The sequence below is a fragment of the Sceloporus undulatus genome, chromosome 6 (assembly GCF_019175285.1).
Source record: "Sceloporus undulatus isolate JIND9_A2432 ecotype Alabama chromosome 6, SceUnd_v1.1, whole genome shotgun sequence".
Taxonomy (NCBI): Eukaryota; Metazoa; Chordata; class Lepidosauria; order Squamata; family Phrynosomatidae; genus Sceloporus; species Sceloporus undulatus.
In genome coordinates, this window is record NC_056527.1 from 28,247,771 (window position 1) to 28,270,722 (window position 22,952).

The following is a 22,952-nucleotide window of genomic DNA, read 5'->3' on the forward strand; positions in this document are numbered from 1 at the left end:
CAGCTTTTGCTACTATGGTAGTCTGGCTATGGAATGCCCTCCCCTTAGAGGCCCAGTTGTCTCCAATGTTGGCATCATTCTAGTGCCAAGTCAAAATAGAGTGCTTTTTTATTATTGAAGTCTTTGAGGTCTAACTTATTTTATTGAAATGCTTTATGCTTTTAAATTATTTTAACTAGTATAAGTAGCTTTCAGTGTTATAATTTAATATATGTTTAGTCTGCCAAAATTATTTTTATTGTTTTAAATTATTTTAAACTGTTCAAACTGGTTTTATTATAGGCAGCCCTGAGATCTTCAGATATAGGGCAGGACAGAAACATTTAAATAAAATGAATGTGTGATTATTCTGAAGTCCCAATCGCTGCATGTGATTTACTACCTACTAGCAGCCATGTTTACTCTTATACCAATAGAGCATTATGTGCAATATTTTACAACAAATGCTACTGCAACAATGCAAAAACTACACTGCAACAATACTACAAGTAGTAGGGTTACTCGCACCTATCTTTCCTTTTTATGCAGTACCAAGGAATGAGTATTTTAAATAAATACGGCTGACTACTCAGCAACACCTACTAGAAACTACTTTATTTATTATAAAAAAATGCAAAGAGTGGAATATTCCAATGTACTAAATCCCACTGGAATTAATTGTATAAAACTTCAAATATTTAGTTGTTGATGCGAGAAACGTCCCACTATAAAGCCACATTTTAAAAGTACCTTCACTTAAAATGCCCCAGTCTGAACACCAATAAGGAAACAATAACTAATGGCATTACCTGCCACCCAACAGCTTTTAAAGCAGCCTATTCCAGAAATTTTACCATATAAATCTATGCAAAGAGTCAGGCTCTGGAATGAATCTGACAGCCATTAGTACACTCATGTAGTTATGCACAAATGCTGAACCTATGATCCAATAGGCCTGAATCGAGGTTAATCAGCTGGTGAAAACAACTAGGAGCAAGCCATTTGCTTCTTGGGTTACCAAGCCATAACCAACTAATCTATTAAATAAATAAACAAAAAGCCCTAAATGTGTTATGTATGCAGCTTTACATAGGTTTGTATGCACCATACTCTCTAAATGTCCCAATCTTTAAAAATGTTCTGATTTTTCACTCCCCCTTGCACTTTCTTCCTTTGTCTTCACTTTACTTCAACTGCTGCAAACTGAGTTCCAAGTGCAAAAGTAACTTATTCTGAACTCATCAGCAGTGAGAGGAGGTGATGGGGCTTAATTCCTGCCCTCCCCTGTAGACTCAGGCAAAAGCAAACTGCTGCAGCTTCTCCAAGCTTATGTGTTCTCCCACCTTGCACACACCCTGATACTACTTGGCCACACATCTCCTGGTCTTCACCTGTAAAATGTTAGATGGTATGATGCATTAACATTAAAGTTAGAAAAGGGAGGGAGGAGGTTGAAAGCCTTGTGTGGTTCTCCCATCCCCACCCCCTCATAACCTTTTATACTATTCCAATAGGAATGCAGGAGGAGATATGGGGAGCCTCCCAAAATCATAATATACAACTTCTTTTGACTTGCCTATTCACTTCAGCCTAGTGTGGAAATTGGCAGGGTGACTGTTTTTAGACAATGCTATGCTGCACAATGAAAGGAAGCAAATGCCCAAGTCAGGGGAAAAGCCAGGACATATTTGGAACAGTTGAACAGTTGGGAACTGAAGAAGAAAGTTCAGGCAAGGTCAAGAAAGCTGTTGACAAGTAGGCAGGGATCCAGCGAATAAACATCAAGTAAGTGCACAGACTTGGGATAGAAAAAAGCAATATAAAGGATGCATGAGAACCAACAAGCAGTTCCTAACATGCTCTCAAACTGAAATGCAGAAATGGCTCTTCCATATGGCAAAGCTGAACATGGGCTTCAGGGTAGCAGACGTTGGAAATGTTACTTTGTGTATTATCAGAATCTCCCAGCAAGTATTGTTCACTGCCATATGGTGGCTGGAGGATTCTGAGAGAGGCAGTCCATTTCCAACTTCTGGTTGGGAGTATGAATGCCAGAAAGGTATTCAAAATGACCAGATCCAAGCAAATAATACATCAGGAAAATATCCTCCCTTGCAAGACAGATTGCAGTAGTGGCTGTCATAACTGTTCATTTTATAAGAATAGGCAAATAGTCCTTCTGGATTGAGTCAAAAGAGAATCTGATCTAGTTTTCTGTTTGCTGGTTTGCCTGTGGATGACCTGATGCTTCTTGGAACATATGCAGTTCCTAACATATGTTTCTTGAGAGCATATGTTAGGAACTGCATTGCAGATAGGATGGAAATATTATAATCCCCCACTTTGTCTGTCCCCAGATGGAAAATTAGAATGAAATGGCATATTTGAAGATGGAGTTTCCATTTAATCATCTTGGTAAGCAACATACCTTGGAAAAATGACTTTTTTGGACTATAGATCCCAGAATCAACCCAGCCAACATGGCCAGTAGCCATGGTGACTGGAAGGATACTGCAACAGTACCAAAAAGTTATGTATGTTCTGTTATTTGCCATGAACAAATTATCTTCTATAAATTGGTCTGATTTCTTATAACTTATTTATGCTTCATATAAGAAGGTACATTTATTTTGTCTGTCTTGCCAACTACTTTGAGTCTTATATAGGAGAGCATCCCAGAGATAATTCATGGTTTCACATATGCAAATTTCTTTAACAATTCCATTTTGCATCCTGTATACCCACTCATCTTTATTTATTCTGAGTAATGCTTAATTTGGTCATTAAAGATGGAAAAGGACTATGTAAAACTGTTCACCATCACTTACTGTAAGGACTTCCCCAATACTGTATCCTTCATCAAGTATCAAAGTAGTTCCATACCAGAAAGCCAATGCATATGATGCATATATCAACAAGAAAGCAATTCCTATGGAAATGTTGGCCGTAATAGCCTTTTTTATTCCTATGTTTTTAGCCTCTTCTAAATTTTTATGATACCTGAAGGAAGAACAGCAAACGTTGAATTGTATAATCAGCAGTGGATAACAGAATGCATATATCTTAGTTTCAATTACTCATTTTTGCTAACTTTTCTTATGGGGGGAATCCTTTCTGACCATTTGCATGTCTTTTTTAATGTAACTCTTTTGAGACAAAAACCAACTTCTCTTAATATTTTTAAGCACACAAAGGACTATTAGTTTTTCAACAGAAATTTATGTAATTAATTCAATCCCAAGAAAATCTTTTGCTTTAAACTGGAGGAAGCTTGCTTCACAAGAGGCTATGATTTGAAGCAAATTCCTTCTTGTTTTAGGTTTCAAAGAACATACAGTATTATTTTGGGGAGTCATAATGGATGGAGGCTACATGGTCCTTAGAGTCTATATGATGACTAGCCAGATATAACCCTATAAACCAGTGGTCCCCAAACAGTGCCCTTTAAGAGATTTTGGACTTCATCTCCCAGAAGCCTCAGCCATGTTGTCCAATAGTCTGGGATTCTGGGAGCTGAAGTCCAAAATTCCCTTAAAGAACACAGTTCGAGGACCACTGCTATAAATAGTAAAGAAAGATTGTGAAGTATGCCCAATTTCAAATCTATTCAACTCCATTTCTTTTCAAGTAAGGAATCAGTGATATTTTATGAAAAATATCTTTCTTTTCAGGTATTATGGTTAATGATACCAGAAGTTATTTGCAATCAATTCTATTGATGAGGGATTGTTTGTTGTTGTTATTTTCTATCAAGCTGGCATCAGTGCCTGGGTAAAAATATCAATCAGAGGTAACAAAATAGTCCCTTACCTCTGAATTTCTTTTTTCTCCCCTCCAAAGGCAATCACTGTCCTAATTGCTGTGAGAACCTCCTCAGCAACTGATCCAGCTTTGGCATATGCAGCAAGCTCCTTGTTGGTGAAAGCAGTAAGGACCTGTGAGAGAAAAAAGGGTCAGTCCCAGGTCTGGTCCAAGACATTTGGATGCCTGAGAGGGACAGAGCAGCAAAAGGAATCTCTCTCTCCCAACTCCAAAGACAAGCTACATAGTACTCTATTCCAATCAGCTTGCTTGGACATCTGAGCCAGAAGATAGTTCTTGCCCTTTTTCGTATTATTATTATTATTATTAACCTTTATTTATAAAGCGCTGTAAATTTACACAGCACTGTACATACAATCTTTTTAATTGGATGGTTCCCTGCCCTAAGGCTTACAATCGAAAAAAGACACGACACAAAAGGAGAAGGGGAAGGGGATGAGGGCAATCACAAATAAGTAACTAACAATATGCTGTCCTGTCACAACACTCAACATTTACAGCCAAGGTGGCCACAGGCAACAGTAGGGCAGGCCTTGATCCATTCCACTGCTCAGGATAATTCTATACGAGATGAGGCACCTGCTTTTCCCTTAGCTACACTTCCCTACTGAAAAACAAAGCACACACATGGCAATGAATAAGAAGGGGCAAAAACAATCCCAGAGTCCAGATGTGGCCTCCCTGAAAGGCAATTTTGATGGCCCTCTGAGTTTTAAAGTCATCTTTTAAATAGGTAGATTCCATCATTTAACACTGCAAATTACCTGGTCCACACACACACACACACATACACATACACACACACTCCAAACAGGAAGTAGACTTGCATCCATTTTTCTGTGACTGCATCTGGGGAAATTTTTTTGTGGCTCCCCCCAAACTCCTAGAGTTGTCCACCCCAGCAAAGAAACTCCTGCCAAAACCCAAGCATCATGCTATGTCCTTGAGACACAGCAAATTAGATTTCACAGCAATTATGTGCAAATGGACTGGTGCATTTAAAGCTATTAAGAAGTGTTAATGAACCAGGGGCCACCAACAAACAGACCATGTCTCAGCCTTCCTCAACAACTTTGTAACCTCTAGCTTGTCTTGGATTTTAATTTCACATCCCCCAAACTTTCCCCCATTTAGACAACCTCTCTTGGATTTCAGAGCTTACCTTGGGTTGAATCCAAATTTAGTCACACTGAAATCATTTATATTAGTGGGACTGAATAATGACTTATTTAATGGGACTTAATAATGACTCTACTAGCTATGTCTAAGTCTGCACTCACCAAATTAGTGATACCTATGACACATCTCAAGCCGTTAGAGTTCACTTCTACACAATCTGTAATGGCATTTTTATAAACAAGCAACATACATACATACACTCACATTTCAGTAAAATTATACAGTACCTACCTTTGCCCAGGCTGCAGCTGAGAGTCCCAGAACAGGACTGATGGCAAGTATTACAAGAGTCAGTTTCCATCCTTTAATGAACCCAATTACAAATCCTGCTAGAAATGAAGATACTCCTTGGATTAGCATTGCAATCTTATCACCAATTCCTTCATTGATTTTGGAGACATCACTAGAAATTATTAAAGGTAAACTAGTTAGGTTAAAATGTCAGAGACAAATTCCTAATCTCTATCAATAGATATTCTTATGTGTATAACCACAACATGTTTTGAACATATACCTCATACATACCACAAACAAGACTGCAACTTCCAGCATTCCTCATCATTGGCTATGGTGCCATGGGCTACTGGAAGCTGCAGTCCAACAGCATGTGGAAGGCCACATTATTCCCACATCAACACAGTGTCAAAAATAAGTTATGCGCTTTCAATGAAACAAGGAGACATTTACTTTGTTCTCACACTCCTTATTTCTTGCCAAGCCATTTAGATCTATAGTAACATAGTGTAATTGTAAGGCAAAAGAGCACAAAATCTGTAGAGACTTTTGAGATCTTAAATTCTCTTCGTTAAGATCTATGGTGGGTTACACACCGCCATGAAAGTACACGCAGAGCGCGTACTAGGGTTAGGGAGGTGCAGTGCTTCCGCACCTCCCTAACCCTAATACGCGCTCTGTGCGTAAAAAATGACGGCGGCCATTCCAGACGGCCGCCGCCATGAGGACGTCACGGCCGCGCCACCTCTATACGGGGCGGCGCGGATGTGACATCCTCACTCTGCGCCAGGGCGCCTAGTACACCCTTAGCGCGGACCAGGAAGGAGCTCCGTTTCGGAGCTCCTTCCTGGTTTGTGCGCCCAGCGAAGCAAGGGAGAAAAGGGCCCCTTTCTCCCCCTCCCCGCCACCGTGGGGTGTCCTTGGGGCTTCCCCGCAGCCTGCAAAGCGGCGGATCGGGGCCTCAGCAGCTGCCGTTCTAACATCTGAGGCCCCGATACACTGGGGAAAGGGGCGGGTACTGCCCGCCCCAAATAGGCGGTCTGTAACCCGCCTATGTTAGAAAATTTGGGGGATGGGGATGTTGCAATTATATCTGCATGATGTCTTGATATGGAATAGAGGATGAATAAAAAGAAAGGCTTATCTTTGCAACTCTGTGCCTTCCTCATGGTTATTCAGCTTCACTACTTAATTTAAAGATGAATGGAGAAATATTGGGAACTTGCTTTAAAGCTCCAATGATTAAACAGTTTCAATACACAAGTACTTTTGATTTTTAATAAAGCTAGGATCCAAAGTTAAAACAATGTTCTCTGTTAAAGAAAATGAATTAAACAAGGATGTGCACTATATACTTACTCTATAAGGCGAGTATTTAGTTCCCCAATATCATTGATATCAAACCACCCAATTTCTTGTCGCATGATAGCATGGAAAAAATTCAGTCTAATTCGCTTGACCTGGTGGCCAGCTGCAAGCGTCCAACATGCAACGTGTGCATAGGCAGCAATAAGAACAGCAGCGCCTATTCCTGAATAATAGTATGCATATCTGAAAGCACAACATTGTAGAGGCAAATTCAAGCAAAGCTTCTGAGTTTGTTCACAGCATTAGAAATATGTACAGTATTAGTTTCAGGGTGAAATGACTGTATATTTGTCAGAAATGTAGTCAACAACAGGTACAGCAAATAATAGCTCTTTCAGACAAAGTTAGAGGAATCTTGTGGGATCCAATTAAAGATGTAAATAGCCCACCATCTTTGTTTCCTACAGTGGCCAAACCAGACACTTATGGGAAACCTAAAGCAAAACATAATGGGAAAAGCCCCATCCTAGCTGTTGCTTCCAGCAATGGGTATTTAAAGGCATGCAGCCTCTCATTTTGGAAGTAGCATATAGCCATCATGACTTGTAGCCATGTCTTATCATCCAAAAAATGAGGCCAACATCTACACTGTTACTCACTGCCACATTTGGACATATCAGATTCAACTGTACAACTGTGTACTGTGTGATGCAATATTTCCTCTTGTCTGTCCTGAATATTCTGTTATTTAGCTTCAGTAGATTATCTCAAGTTTCAGTACGATTTGCAAGATAATTTTACCTCTCTTTGCCCATTTTCTCTGTAGAAAGAACAATTTTATAAATTGCATGTTCCCCTGAGTAAAGGCAGTGTCTGATTTAGCACTCAAAATAGCTCAGAATTGGCTACTGAAAGGTTGTTTTGAGACTGAGATGTAAACACAGAAGATGAGTCTAGAGTCAAGAGAAATGTGGGAAGACCCAACCCTGAACACAGGAAAGAAGAGGTACTTTGAGGGGGTTAGTGTTGGACATCCTAGTCATCAGGCTCTAAGCCTATGGTGGAGAAAGTTTCAGCCCACTTGTGTGTGGCCCCAAGCTTGATTTTTCGTAGCCTTGGAAGCCCCACCAGATTTCCTCAAAGTCCCCTGAAACCACTGTTGTAAAATTTTTCACAGGCTAATTTTTAGGCAATTTCCCCCTGAAAATGGTCTCAAATGCACCAAAACCACCTGGAAATTCAACAACTTAACTTGTCCAACTCCACCCCCCTCCAGAATCCTCCTGTGAAGCAAGAAACCAAGCAAGCCTGGGTAGAATATGCCAGTCACAGTTCATGGAAAGCTGGGAAGTTGGTTGTGAGGGAAAAGATATAACCTAGAAGCTAGTTGGTAAAAGATTTAGGACCAGTCAGAAATAAGAGTTTGAGCCAGTTAGAAAGAAAGGAGAGAATGAGATCTGAATAAGGGTTTTGAGAACTGAGAGTATGCATGCAAAGAGTTCAGGGAGAAGGGTTCTTTGCCTGAAACTGAGATGTCACTGAGTTCTGAGGATCAATGTCTCCACTGTTTTTATTTTCTGCTTCTCTGTTTGAATATATTGGTTTAATAATTCACAAGGAAACCAGCCACACCTTATCATATTGAATCCACAGATCAACACGGTAACTTCTCCAGTAATGGTCTCCCTGATGCCCAAGCATCACAACTGTGGGATCATTCTGGACAGGGATTCCATCACACTTCCAAACTGCACACACACAAAAACAGCCCAAATCAGCTGAAAATGGCAACCAGAAGTGACACCCAGCACTTCTAATATGCCTTGATGCACAATTTCACACTCTGAGAGTAGCACTTTGAACTCAGTTTGCAGCAACAGAAGCAAGCCATGGACAAAGAGAAAAGTGGGAGGAGATGAGAGAAACAGGGATATTTCAAAGGCAGCTGAAAAAAATGGGATAGCAGAAGTTTAATCAGGATGGTTCCCCTCAAAGTGGGATGGTTGGAGGATACGAGACCTTGAAAAACAGAAATAAGTGACAAATAAACTTAATGCATAACAGTCGGAATCCCTTTAAAAAAAATCGGGGGGATATGCTTGTGAAGTGTTTGCTTTCCCTTTCATTACAGGAAACAACTGATAATGTTTCCAATGATACATTGATTTTAGAAAGAGGCAAGCTTGGACATGTTTTTCTTCCAGGATGTATACTGCCCTTTCATATGTAAGCATGGGTTGGGTTTTCAAAAGACCAAAGTCTAAACTGTCTAGAAACACTGTGTTACATTAGACTGCTATATTTTATACAGATGACACCAAAGACCTTGAAGAGAGAAAGATAACAGCATGTACAGTGAACAAGGAAAACTAAGACGGAATAATCATTTTAAAAAAGGGTTAGTGAAACAAAGGTTCGTAACAGGTACAAGCTGACAATCCCCAACCAGATTTTAATCATTTATGGTGTCTTAGCTGGCTGACATGTTTGTGTGTATATGTGCTTTCAAGTCACCCATCAACGTATGGCGACCCCATTAATTTCACAAGGTTTTCTTAGGCAAGGAATACTCAGAGATAATTTTGCCAGTTTGTTGTTGTTGTATGCCTTCATGTAACAACTGCCTGGTGGTGAAGTGGTTAAATGCCAGTACCGCAGCCACAACATTGTATTTTCAATCCTAGAGGAGGGCTTCTAGGTCCACTCAGCCTTCCATCCTTTTGTAGACTGGTAAAATTAGTACCCAGCTTGTTGGGGGAAATTGGCTTACAGATTGTAAACCGCTTAGGGAGTTCTAGTTCACTGATAAACAGTGTAGAAATGTACTTGCTACTGCTGTTCTTATTATGGAAACATTATCACGTGGTTTTCTTGGTAGAATTTGTTCAGGAGAGTTTGATCTTGCCTTCTTCTGAAGCTGAGTGTTACTTGCCCAAAGCCTCTAATAGTGGGTTTCCATGACAGAGCAGGGATTCAAGCCCTGGCCTCCGAGTCTCCAGGTCCAATGTTCAAACCATTATATTGCACTGACTCTTTGCCAGTTCTTTCCTCTGAAATATAGCCTGAAGCCCTTGATATTCACTGGCGGTCTACCAGGCAAATAGTAATTAGGGTTAACTCTATTCATCTCTGAAGATCAGATGGGTATTTTAGGGTATTAGCCATTCAGGAAAAAAAATCCCCCAGGCAGCAGCTCCACATAATCATCTTAATGAACCTACAAATTCTTTCTCTTTCTTTATTTCATATCTCACTTGGAGTGAATCATAGCATAAACTAAAACAAAATACAACTAAAAATCAGTTTATAAAAAGTTTTTAAAACAATGACAGTAAATAAAATAACTTATTAAAACACCAAAAGGGAATGATAAGCATTAAAGTATAGCAGACAGAAAGCATCAAGATACCTCTCTGGACAACCAATTAATGGCCAAAAACCTGTTTAAATAATAAAGTCTTTAATTTTAAAAAAACACTGTTACAATATGGTTGTCATAAACTGTGCCAACAGGCAGAGTGAGGCAAACTGTCTGAGATGGCAGAACATACAATAAACTGAAGATGAACAACAATGATAGCAAACCCCTAAGCTGCACAGGCATTTCTGTCCCTGGAGAGCATAGCAGGGCTTGTTAAATGAGTTCTTCACTGCCTCCTACACTAGCCTTCTGCCTCAGGTGTGGTGGATGTAGTCCCAAAGGACAGCTCTGCTGGTTTCTTCATGTGTAATATGGAGGGAAGACATCATTTCATCCTTGTCTTAGGCAGCAAAATTTCTTTGCTTGCCCCTGCATGTGTGGCACTGACATACCAGAACTAAAGCACAACCATGTAGGCATAGATCTTGGAAATGCAGGCATAAAGTCCCAGCACCTTTATTAAATTCATTATGATATCTTGGTGGACAGCTAATGTGGTTTAGTGGTTTGAATGCTGGATTGACTTTGGAGATCAGGATTTGAATCTCTGCTCAGCCATGGAAAACTACTGGGTGACCCTTTCAGCCTCAGAGGAAGACAAATGACAAACTCCCTTTCTTACCAAGAAAAACCTGTGATAGGTTTGCCTTAGGGTCATCAAAAGTTGGAAACTACTTTAGGCATGCATCAGCAACAATGATAACTTGGCACTCATTAAATGCTATCTAGTCAGCTTTCAAACTCATGCAGTGTAGTTAGGATGCAACATCTTAATACCTACTTCACCTAGGTTTATACCTACTTACTTTTATTAATGAATTAAATGCTTGGTTTTTCAAGCAATATGAAAGACTCACTTACTATGTAAAATAAAAACACAGAAACTAGTCAAGAGGGAAAAAAATCTTTACCTTTCCATTTGTTCCTGTAATTGTTTACCAATATTTTGATATATAAGATCAGAGGAAATGTTACCCAAGGAGGCATTATCAAAAGAAATATTACCTATACAGAAAAAGAAGAGTTATTGTAATAACAGTTAAAGGCAATATGACTAACCAGATATTGGATGGGATACAAATATTTTAATAAACAAATATAAATATTTAAAAAATAAATAGCACTTTTTGCTTAAATAATAACATCCCTTTTTGTATGGTGTTGGTGTAGTCTATAGCAGCATCTGCCTCCCTTCCATGTTACTCCCTGATCAGAGCCACACTTCCTGATATTTAGCTATTATCATCTTAGAAAAGGGCACAGAAGATCCAGTTATGTCCCTTGTTCATGGCTAGACAACCTTCTCTTGAAATTGCTTTCTACATCTTGCTTTTCATAATGTAAATTGTCTTGTTTTATCTCCAGTTCAAGTTAAATGCATTCATGCACACTGGATCCTTTCCTTCAAAAAAAGAAAGAAAGAAAGAAAGAAAGAAAAGAAAAAGAAAAAGAAAGAAAATAATCCAAACTTTTTATATACTTCCATTTACCCATAACTATTTCCTTCTACTAACTTATCAGGGTCATTATTTCTAATACTGCAAAAATCAAGACATTTTCAAATGCCATACTGGCACCTTTGTCACTCCATTTCATATCCTTTTTTCTTGAAACCAAGGCCACATGGTCTCAGAATAAAGTGATTATTTAAATCAAAATCCAAAATCTACAGAACAGTGATTTTCTGGACCAACTAACATCACCACTTTTCTTCTCATCACCTCTTTTCATCATCACTCATGACTCTAACATCATTATTTTCTTGTTTGCTATGATTTTTAACATATTTGCCTGATGAAAAAGCCAGTGAAGATCCGAAAGCTTGCATGATGTATTTTGTGCTTTTCAGTTGTCCCCATAAAGTTATTGCTGTTCTGTGGATTTTAAATTCAGTTCTATTGCCAACACAGCTTCACTGAATATTTAAATCAAAGAACTGTATAATCACCTTGACAGCTGACCAGTTACTAAAACATAAAGTGTTAATAAGGCTGGAAGGTACATTATGTAACTGGGATTAGTTAAAGGAAACATACAACACCCTTGTTGAAACAGCTTCACTGACTACTAGTTCATTTCAGGGCACAATTCAAAGTGCTACTTACGACAAGAAATTTTAAAATTGCATTTAACTTTTTATTATGTTTATTATGTTTTTAGTTAATTTTGTTTTTAGTGTTTTAACCTGCCTTGGGTCCCATGTGGGAAGGTGGACAGTATATATAACCAACCAACCAATCAATCATGGTGAAACATAAGAATTACTTGGATTAATTCTTATGCCATGATAGATACAAGTCCTGTGGATCTGATGTTGGCTTCTGCTTTTCTGATTATAATAGATATTTTCTCAGTTTGTACAGTCCAAGGAAAGGGGCAGGAACCTTGGAGGGGCAAGTCCCAGTGTGTATGCTTGGCCCTTTATGTCTTCTAAAGGTGTGCTAAAGCATTTTGGACTAAGAGTTGGTCTTATATGAAGAAGGTTTACCATTTTCCAGAATGCCTGTGTGGCCAGCACAAATTTTACTGACTTGCTTCTGTTAAATACATGTTATGCTTAATTTGTGTGCTTTGAGACAATCAGTTTGGGAATTGTAGCCCTATAGGATGCCTTGTAGGTAACCCAATGTGCAGCTTATCACCATAATTACTTGTTGCCTTAAACTGAACATTTTAGGTTTGGCATATATTCCCTTAGGTTAGGGTAAGCATGCTTTTATTTCCATACTCTGGTGCAATAAGTTTTCATTCCATATTTTGTTGGTTCTGTGTACATCTATATCTTAAACATGGTTGCAACCATGTGTACCTTCTATTATGCTATTTTGCCATGTAAGGTTTAGTCAGTAATGCAACTGTGTGTTCACAGAAATCAAATGTGTTAGTAGACTGCCTAACCTCAGTTAGTTGCTGGTACTGCAAGAGGTCCCTCTGCCTGATAAACTGTGCTGCTTAATTTTTTCAAGACTGCATTTTTAACATTGACCCCCCCCCCACACACACACACTTATTAGATAGAGAAGCAGAGTGGCATTGTTAGGATGCCACTGGATCTAACAAAATGAATTCTATAAGTACACAGCATACCTATTCAGATCAATCCTGCTCTCATTCTGACATAGCTTGGATAAATTACCTTTTGAGACTACAACTCCAAAAATTCTTTTGCTAGCAAGGCCTTTGGCTAAGGAATTCATGGAGCTGTAGTTTAAAAAGTTATTTTTCCAAAATCTACATAAGCACATGACGCTATCTGGCTGGAAAAGATTAACAATTCCTAAGTCCCTTGTCACCCTCCTGAGTTAAAGGATTTCATTAATTGCCCTCTTCTTTAGGACATCTCCCCCTTCTGTGAACCTCTCCTCCATCTGGGTACCTAGGTGGCTTCTATCAATCACACACACATCCCAAATGTAAGAAACATAGGCAGATGGACCCCTTCCATCTGCTTCCCCACCCATTAACGACTTCACTCCCACCCCATCTCCTATTGCTTTGTTTAGTATCTACCCTAATAAAGAGTTCTAAAGAGCACAGAAGCTTGCACAATATAAATTGGCTTTGTAAAAGTATTGTACTAATATGGATTTTACTATATTTATTTATTTAGGAAATGATAGCTCTCACCTAAAGGTGGAAAAGGGCGTCCTGAATCCACAAAACTGTCTGTCATATCTCCAAAAACAATCATCATAATTGGAAGGGCAGATCCATGAAGGGCTGCCAAAAAGGTGCCCAATACCATTAATAATCTGTCGCGCCAGTCAGCATAGCGAAACTGAAAATCAGAAATCCATATGTGAAAAGGCTTTTCTCCATTAAAATATATATTTATCTGTATACATCACACCATAAACTATGGAATTAGGTATTATACAGCTAGCAAGAATTTTTCCACTGTATTTAACTTTTTTTGGTTCTAAGTTAAGCAAGGTTTACAGCCCATTTATGACGTCCTTCACAGAGCTCAGACATATTACACTAAATAATATTAACCATTAAGCTTTGTTAAAGTAATACTCTTTGAGAACAAGAAGATATTTCAGTATCTAGAAAAATGTGTGAAAAAAGTTTTTTTCTTTTTCTAAATCAGAGGAATGTAACAAATGTGTATAGATCGTGTATGATAAGATTGTTTAATGTGTTTAAATGTTGTTTGTGGATTTGTTGTCACTAATGTTTAATGATTTTAAATGTGTTTTTCTATGTGTTTTTAGTGTGTGTGTGCGTGTGCGTGTGCGTGTGTGTGTGTGTGTGTGTGTGTGTGTAAGAAAGGGGATATACAGCCTACCTGGCCTTTTCCTCAGGCAGCAAAACAGCAGCAAAACTAAACAATGAAAATAAAAAATATTGGGGCAGCTCTGACAGCTAGGTTGCCTGTAGCATGTGTTCCATAGCACAAAGGTAAATGTACTGTGCATTCATCCACCTCCTCACCCTTCCAAAAAGTCCATGCTTTTGAGACAGAGGTGAGGGCTGCTATTTGCTAGAATGGCACTGTTCTAGCAAATTGGCACTACTTTCAGTTCAAGAGGGGAGCCTTTTTTTATTCCTTGCAATGACCTACATGCTCTCCCACTGCTATATAAAGAGTAGAAAAGCAAGAAGGCACTGGCAGATGTACACTTTTAAAAAATAAATTTTCAGTGGTTCCCAAACTTTGGTCCCTCAGAAGATTTGGAATTCACCTCTCAGAATGCCTGACCATCAGCCAAGCTGGATGGGACTTAAGTCCAAAACCCCTGGAGGACCAAAGTTGGGAACCACTGTTCTATATGCTCCCATTGCTTGCTGCTGTTCTCTCCCAGTACAGAACAAACACATGAAAATGGTATGAATAATACTAGGGCTCTGGTAGTCAGCAGGGCTTTCCTCCAACACACACACACACACTCAAGAATGGGTCTCAGCAGCAGTGTTGCCAACAAGCCTTGCAGATATTCCCCAAAATGTTTTACCAAAATCCAAAATCCCCGGAATTCCTCAGTATTTATTATTATTATTCAGTCAAAAGCCCCGGAAAGAAATTAATTAAGTTCTCTGGATTCCAGGGAATTCCCCGGAAATTGGCAACACTGCTCAGCAGATACCTAGAAACAGCTATAGTGCATGTTCTGTGTTACAATCCCAGGACAAATAATATTTCTACTGGTATTGATACTATGGCCTGATGTCGAAACTAAAAAACTGTGAAACATCTGCCCCACTGTTAAAGACCATCAACATTACTTCTGCATGAGGCTGAAATGTAATAATTATATTAATTACTTTTCCAGACACACATGGAATAAAACTCACCATTGTAAATGGGCTGACCATTTTAGGCTTTTCTTTGTTTTTCTTTCCTTTACAGCTAAATAATACATAAGGAGATTTTTGAGATTTTAAAACAGAGAGAAATAAAGTTAATAAATACAAAACAAAGCAGAAACACAATTTATATGAAAAGCTGAAAACATAGAGCACAAATTGAAAAGCAAGTTTAATTAATTTTGCAAACATTTCTGAAGATTCCATTTCCATTTTCTTGTTCTTTCTCTTCCTCCGTCCCTCTCAATCTTTATATGGTATAGTTTAAAGCAATCTCATTGCCAGACTCTAACAAGAGAAAAAAGTGAAATGTAAAAAAACCTCCTGATTCCTCCAATACATTCTATAATTTTGGCCAACTTAGAACATCATAAAGGGTAGGAACATTGTACCAGCAACAGCCAGAATCATTGTGCCTAGGTATGCATAAAATGAAAGAAGTTTAGGCTTGGAGAATCTGGAAAGCAGAGGTGTGTGTCATCTTAAAAGCACTCTGGTCCACTGTAGTGCCTGCCGTATCTGTCAGCTCAGATATGTACATGCCAAATGCTTTAACAGTCTGTTAGAGCAGGGTAAGTACTGAGAAATGGCATCAAGGAATGATACCTAAGAAACATTGAAACAGCATGGCCAGTATGGTCCCTGATACAGGTGTTGTCTTCGTACAGAACAGTATTGTATCTTTAGAATATTTGAAAGGATGTCATATTGAAGAGGGAGCAAGCTTGTTTTCTGCTGCTCCAGAGAACAGGACCCGGAACAATGGATGCAAGCTACAGGAAAAGAGATTCCACCTGAACATTAGGAGGAACTTCCTGACAGTAAGGGCTGTTCGACAGTGGAATGCACTCCCTCGGAGGGTGATAGAGTCTCCTTCCTTGGAGGTCTTTAAACAGAGGCTGGATGGCCATCTGTCAGGGATGCTTTGATTTGGATTTCCTGCATGGCAGGGGGTTGGACTGGATGGCCCTAGTGGTCTCTTCCAACTCTACGATTCTATGATTCTATGAACTGGTGCAAAGGAATACCTTTAGTCAAGCCAGAATTTGTCTGTTGCCCTTTTCCATATTAGTCTTCTACTTAATGTAGAGCTAGAAGAGAGTTCTGCAGATACCATAGATGACCAAAAAGACAAATAAGGGGATCTCTGAGCAAATCAAGCCTGAACTCTTATTGGAAGCCAAAATGACAAAATTGAGGGTATCATACATTGGATACATGATAAAATGGTACAACTGATTGGAAAAGATAATACTGTTTGGTAAAGCAGAGGGCTATAGAAAAAGAGGAGGAGCACATTACAGATGGATTGATTGAATAAAGGAACTAATGGCCCCGAGTTTGCAAGACCTGAGCATGACCCAAGGCTTACAGAGGTCTCTAATTCATAGGGATGCCATAGGTTGAAGTCATCTTAATGGCAAATAACAACTCCTACCACAGAGACAGAACACCTGTTACTCTCCAAATGCCATTAAACTGCAATTCCCATCAGTTACATTATTAGTGAAGAGAAAGGATGAAAATCCGAGTTCAGCAGTTTCTGGAAGGCCACAAGTCCCCCACCCCAGAGACTAATATGGAAATTGGCCACAGGTTCCCCATACTCATTCTTATTAGCATTTTATCTGTAAAATTGAATTTTCAACAGTCCAAATTTTGGGGGGGAGGGAAGCGTAACAAACCATGGCTGGCATCCTGTTAGTTCCAACTAAAATTAGTTGTTGTTGGGGTTTCCTTGGCAAGATTTGTTCAGAGGACGTTTGCCATTGCCTTCCCCTGAGGCTGACAGCATGTACCATGTCCAAGACCAGCGAGTTTAAAGGCCACATTTGGAATCAAACTCTGGTTCCCAGAGTTGTAGTCCAACAGCCAAACCACTATGCCATGCCTGAATCCATTTTCCAATCAGAGTAGATCTATTAAATTAATTGCTGAACAGTGAGTCAAGACAGGTAAACCCCGTTGACTGAATGGGCCTAGTCATGACTAGCACCAGGATTTCTGACAATGTTTGACTATAAAGAGATGGAAGGTCTACTCTTAAGAGAGAGAACTGACTTTTATCTAGTTGAGTATTTACTTCACACTTCATGTGAGTGAAATTGCATACTAGTATGGAATTTGGTAAATTTATTGTAGCAGTCTTATATAATAGAATCACGAGACAGGTAACCTGAGATAACCTAAGAGTGAAATGCAAAAGATGTATGGTTATACATGTTTCTTCATAAGCTACAGAAGCTTTAGGACGGTGGTTCTTTAATTTTACTTTTGTTACAATGATATGCATTGGTAGACCATATCATGTCAGTCTTATATCAATTGTATTGGCTTTCTGCCTGGTTTCCAGACTGAATTCAAGGTAATAATACCAATGTAAGCTACAATTTTGATAGAGGCAGACTGAGGTCAGGGGGTGGCATGGGACAAGGCCCTATTCTAGCCTTGAAGAACAGCAGAGACAGGTATTCCATAAGAATGCAGCGTTATATGGTTTGACATGGTCTCATTAGAGAACCAGTGTGGTATAGTGGTTGGAGTACTGGACCAGAACTCTGGAGATGAGGGTTTAAATCCCTGTTCAACCACAGAAACCCACTGGGTGACCTTGGGCAAGTCACTCTCTCAGCCTCAGAGGAAGCCAATGGCAAACCCGTTCTGAACAAATCTGCCCAATGAAACCTTGTGATAGGTTCGCCTTATGGGTGCCACAAGTTAGAAACAGCTTAAATGCATACAACAACATTCTTGTTGAAAATACTTACTATTTTGTGAAAATGAAGATAAAATACAATAGACAAGCAGCAGTGATTTTAGCTATAGAAATTCAAAAATTCAGAATTTATGCATCCTATCTGAACATCCCTTTGTCCCTCTGTCCTACACAAAATGCATAGATCGCACACACTTGTGTCAAGAGAAGAGCATTCAGATGTACTACTGCAAGCTTGTAGGGCATGTATCTGTACTTATAAAATGGGTACATTTTACCCATTCCCCCAATCTGATTAAATTTTGGAAGGCGTAATGTCTTGAAGGAATAATAGAATGCCTACGTGTTTCATGACAACCTCATACTAGTACAGCCAGCAGAAAACTGACTGATCTGTCCCTCACAAAACTAAGCAGAGGGCAGGCCGAAGATATTTTACTGCAAATGATGCTCCAATCGTTTAGGTCCTTCTGGCACATAATGTCAGTTAGGTCCTTCTGGCACATAAGGGAGAAAATGGCATACATTTCTCTCATTCCTGGTGGTAAATGTACAAAAATAAATCAAGCAGCCAAAAAAAATTACTGCTTTTTCACAATGCCAATTGTTGTTATTGCTGTTGTTGTTGTGTGACTTCATGTTGTTTCTGCATCATGGGGTTTTCTTCACAGGTTTTTTTTCAGAGGTGGGTTGCCATTGTCATCCTCTGAGGCTGAGAGAGCATGACTTGCTCAAGGTCACCCAGAAGTCCAACGCTCAGCCCTGACTACACAGAAAACCTGACAATATAATAAATTCACAACAACAATAACAACAACAAAACAGTATTCAGCATCCTGGAAGCCAAGTATTAAAAGAGACATCTGAAGGCTGGGCACCAAAGATAACATTTAAGAATAGCTCCTAAATTTCAGAGATTACAAAGAATCATGCAATTTAACACAAAATCTGTCAGTTTTCTCCTTAATATCCTGGTTATGATTTTTTTTAATCATATCACTTTTCCATTACAGTATATGGTAGCTCTCTAGACACATTTATCCAAGTTTAGCCTAATGGATTCTGATAGCTGTTAAATAATCAAAATACCTCTCTCATTTTATGGTACACTTGGCTAAACTGCCTTCTACTCACTCCAACTACAACCCCAATGTTTTTCAGACTTCCCTGTCATAATAGAAATGAAATACCATGTCCCTAACAGGGTTTGTACTTTTAAGAGATGCATTTCAAATAGACATTTCAAAGAGGTGCAGTTAGCAAGAGAGAGGCAGTAATGGAAAGAACAAACAATATTGAATTTGTGCCTATTACAGAGATAGTGTAAAGCATAAAAACAGGGTGGGAAATAACAAAATCATACAAAGAGATATATAATGGCATGCAATTCCCTGCCCTCAGGAACCTTTATGAGCTACCTGAAACAAACAATATAGCTGTGTAGATATCCAGAATCCTCCATATATGTCACTGTCCTGAACTCTTATCAACACTTGGTTGGGAGAATTATGATGCAATATGTGGAAATGGAAATTAAGGCCTTAAACCTAATCAGGTTGCAAGTAGGTAAAGGGAGAAAGCAAGTAACTTTCTAGAAGTTGATCCCTTATCAGTCACAATGAAAACCAGAAATCACACTTAACAAAAAGTCTGCATCTCTTCAAACTTTGTGTTTAGTTGTTTCAGGGCTGAAAACAAGAAGTTTCTATATGATGCTAAAATTGTCTCACCAGATAGACAATGGTCCAAAACGCACTGCAGAAATAATCCAGTTTGAGACCATTTTAACTGCACTGACTCTGGGAACTGTAGTTTTTGGAGACAATGATCTTTCTCTGTCAAAGAGCTCTAGTGCCACAATAAACTACAGTTCCCAGGATTCACTAGCATTGAGCCAGGGTAGTTAAAGTTGTTTTGAACTGGATTATTTCTGAAGTGTGTTTTGGACCAACATAAGGCAAAGTGGACACTTATCAAGAAAGCAATACACTCTATCATGCCCTTCTGTCACAGATTAAATACCCGATACAGCAAAATATAAAATATATCAAATGTTTCTTTTTTTTTCATAATCTAAGATACAGCCATAGATCTCTAGCATCTATTAGTTAGATTTCAAAATTAACATATTTCCAAATAATTATGTCTCCACAAAATAAAAGAAGGAAGGAAGAAGAGCAATATGGTGGACTTAATTGACTGAAAATGAAGAATATCTACCTTTTGCTTTCATTGCCAGAGGCATTGTCTGCGATACTCATCTCATCAACTTTTCCATTAGCATGCTTCTTCACTTCACTTTCAGACGCCATTTCTGCCTAAGGAAGAAATTGAATTATCTCAGGAAATTGTATTATAAACCAATATGAGGCTTAAAGAAACATGGAGCGTCACCTAATGATACATCAAATACAAGATGCTGCTGCTTTTGAAAGAAATTATTTTAACCATTTAATAGTTCTTTTGGTTCAAATAAAAACACTGAATTGGACAGCCATCACTGTCCCGTCATCACAATGGAAAGAAAGAAAAGTGGAGTATTTTTAAAATATATAATTTTATCGTACTTTTCCTTTGAAACCATAAGATTTACATATGGATTAATATGACTGATGGATCTCTCAATGAATTAGTTTTGTAAAATTAATTACAGGCAATTATACTATGGTTCAAATGCTGTTATTTACTTTTCAAATGCTGTTATTTACTTTCAATAGAGTAAATGGTTTAAGTCCTGTTTTGTCTAACTTGGGTCCAAAACACACTGCAGTTGACCCCTTAAGTCACAATGAAAACCAGAAATCACACTTAACAGGAAATCAGCATCTGTTCAGACTTTGTGGTTAGTTGTTTCAGTGCTGAAAACAAGAAGTTTCTATATGATGCTAAAATTGTCTCACCAGATAGACAATGGTCCAAAGCGCACTGCAGAAATAATCCAGTTTGAGACCACTTTAACTGTCCTGGTTCAATGCTAGAGAATCCTGGGAAATGTAGTTTTGCAAAACATTTAGCCTTCTCTGTCACAGAGCTCTGGTGCCACAATAAACTACAATTCCCATGATTCGCTATCACTGAACCAGGACAGTTAAAGTGGTCTCAGAGTGGAGTGCTTTGGACCTTCCTCTCCCTCAAACGCTTTTTTAAAATATATATAACTGTACAGCAAAGGACATAGAGGCAATAGTAGAAGCTAGCTCACGGGCTCATTTGCCATAGATTATCAAGTATTTCTGACTTGTAGTTTTTCACAACAGCAGCAATAAAATGATATACACCCCAAAATTATTTTGCAAGGATAGAGAAGTTAGGGTACCCTAGAGTGGATTTTTGTGTGGGACTCCATTCAGTTCTAGTGTTTTTTAATCCCTACTGATGTCTTCTATGCCTGATTTCGCTTGGTGCTATAAAAGTGCATAAGCATAATGTCTCCCCATCCCTAGTGTATATGTATATAAAACCCAAAGGAAAAAATTCTAAGCACTGACTTACCTTCTGCTTTGTATCGTCTTCCTGAAATGTTCAACAGCCGTCCTTGCGATAATGTCGCTTGAGGTGATGCGCTTCCGATCGAACTACTTTCTGCTCAGTTACATAAAGCCACAATGAGTCAAAAGCTTGTTGTAACAGATATTTACTCAGAATTCCCCCTCCCCTTGGACCTTGCTTGGTCTCTGGGGAGTTATGTTTATGCGTGTTGAACTCTGCCTCCAGCAAGACTAATATTTAACAAAGCCGGCACTCTCACTTATGTGTGTTCCCATGTAACTAACTCCACCCTAGGAAATGTCCCTAATGCTGAGCCATGCCTTTTAAGGTCAGAATTTGCTTTCTAAAATATTAATGTAGAGTGTATCACTATCTCTGCTTTGGGTGATAATTTTCTTTTAAAACCATGCCATACTTGGTAGAGAAGAAGCCAAGAAAAAAAAATGCATTAGGAAAAGAACACCGAAAGCCAATAAAAGAGGAAATGAAACAGGAAATCTCAAAAAACAAAGGCAGTGAAAGAAAGCATATTTAAGGGAAAATATGTTTAAGGAAAGGATTTGTAGCATGCAGAAAGGAGTCTTCAGAAAGTCACTAGGGAATAAACAAAATACACGTTTATTCTGGTCCTTTATGTTATTATAAATAATAGGCTGCTCCTAAATATGTTTGCTCAGTGAGTCCCACTGGCTCATAACACTGCAATCCTGCCTGTATCCCTTTACCTCAGAGTAAAATCCACTAAATTCAATAGGGCTTACACCTAAGTAGACGTATTTTCATTTGCATTCCCCTTTATCCCAAGGTGTCTTATAATATAGATTCAAACCATAATAGTAAAAAAACAAACAAAAAGTTACCCAATAAAATACCACATTAAAAATATGCTTACCATGCCAGGCTGAACTGTAGTCTAAAATCCTGTGTATATCTGCTTGGGAGTTAAACCAACGTAACATGGTGGAATTTAGTAAATTTTTATTCACAAACATGTTCAAAAAGCCTGATATAGAAATATTAAAACATCTTCTTAAAAAACACTAAAAATTCAATAGCAGTAAAATGATATTTTATACATATATCAGAAAGCAACATTAAAATGTTGAGTGGAATGTTTTAGAGCCCTCTTAAACTAAGGGTGCTTCCAAACAGCCTAACAGTTCAAGTAAATGTCAGATCATTATATTTAGAGATGTTACATAACGTAACAGCTTGTAGCATTTGTTTCTGCTACCATATCCTGTTGGGGCCTAAAATATACCAGACTCTTGACTTTTATTCAGTGGCGTCACTAGAGTTGGTGTCACCCGATACAGTAAACGCATGGTGTCACCACACTGACCTCTTCCCATAGCACACTGTACAAAAAACTTATTAATTTTTTTGTACAAATGTTTCTCAACAAATTGTAATTTTCATGCCTCACTGAATATAGTGGCAATAGTTGTGACATAAACATCTAGCCAAAATAAAAATATACCTTTAAATTATAAT

General features: G+C 38.5%; 1 protein-coding gene across 6 annotated transcripts in view; it reads right to left on the bottom strand.

The window, feature by feature from the left end:
- ABCB1 (ATP binding cassette subfamily B member 1) overlaps positions 1-22,465 on the bottom strand; it is a 60,937-nt gene extending 38,472 nt beyond the window's left edge. The window contains exons 1-10 of one of the 6 annotated variants that reach the window (XM_042474205.1): positions 22,351-22,465; positions 21,462-21,551; positions 20,190-20,283; positions 15,242-15,296; positions 13,571-13,721; positions 10,855-10,948; positions 6,574-6,765; positions 5,212-5,383; positions 3,790-3,914; positions 2,808-2,979 (exon numbers count right to left, since the gene is read on the bottom strand). In XM_042474205.1, the coding sequence (XP_042330139.1) occupies positions 2,808-2,979; positions 3,790-3,914; positions 5,212-5,383; positions 6,574-6,765; positions 10,855-10,948; positions 13,571-13,721; positions 15,242-15,296; positions 20,190-20,283; positions 21,462-21,551; positions 22,351-22,450 (1,245 nt within the window). In that variant the 5' untranslated portion in view covers positions 22,451-22,465. Of the gene's footprint in view, positions 1-2,807; positions 2,980-3,789; positions 3,915-5,211; positions 5,384-6,573; positions 6,766-8,154; positions 9,035-10,854; positions 10,949-13,570; positions 13,722-15,241; positions 15,297-20,189; positions 20,288-21,461; positions 21,688-22,350 lie in introns of those variants that run through there. The other 5 variants (XM_042474207.1, XM_042474208.1, XM_042474206.1 and 2 more) reach the window with 5 other exon arrangements.
- Positions 22,466-22,952: the final 487 nt, after the last annotated feature.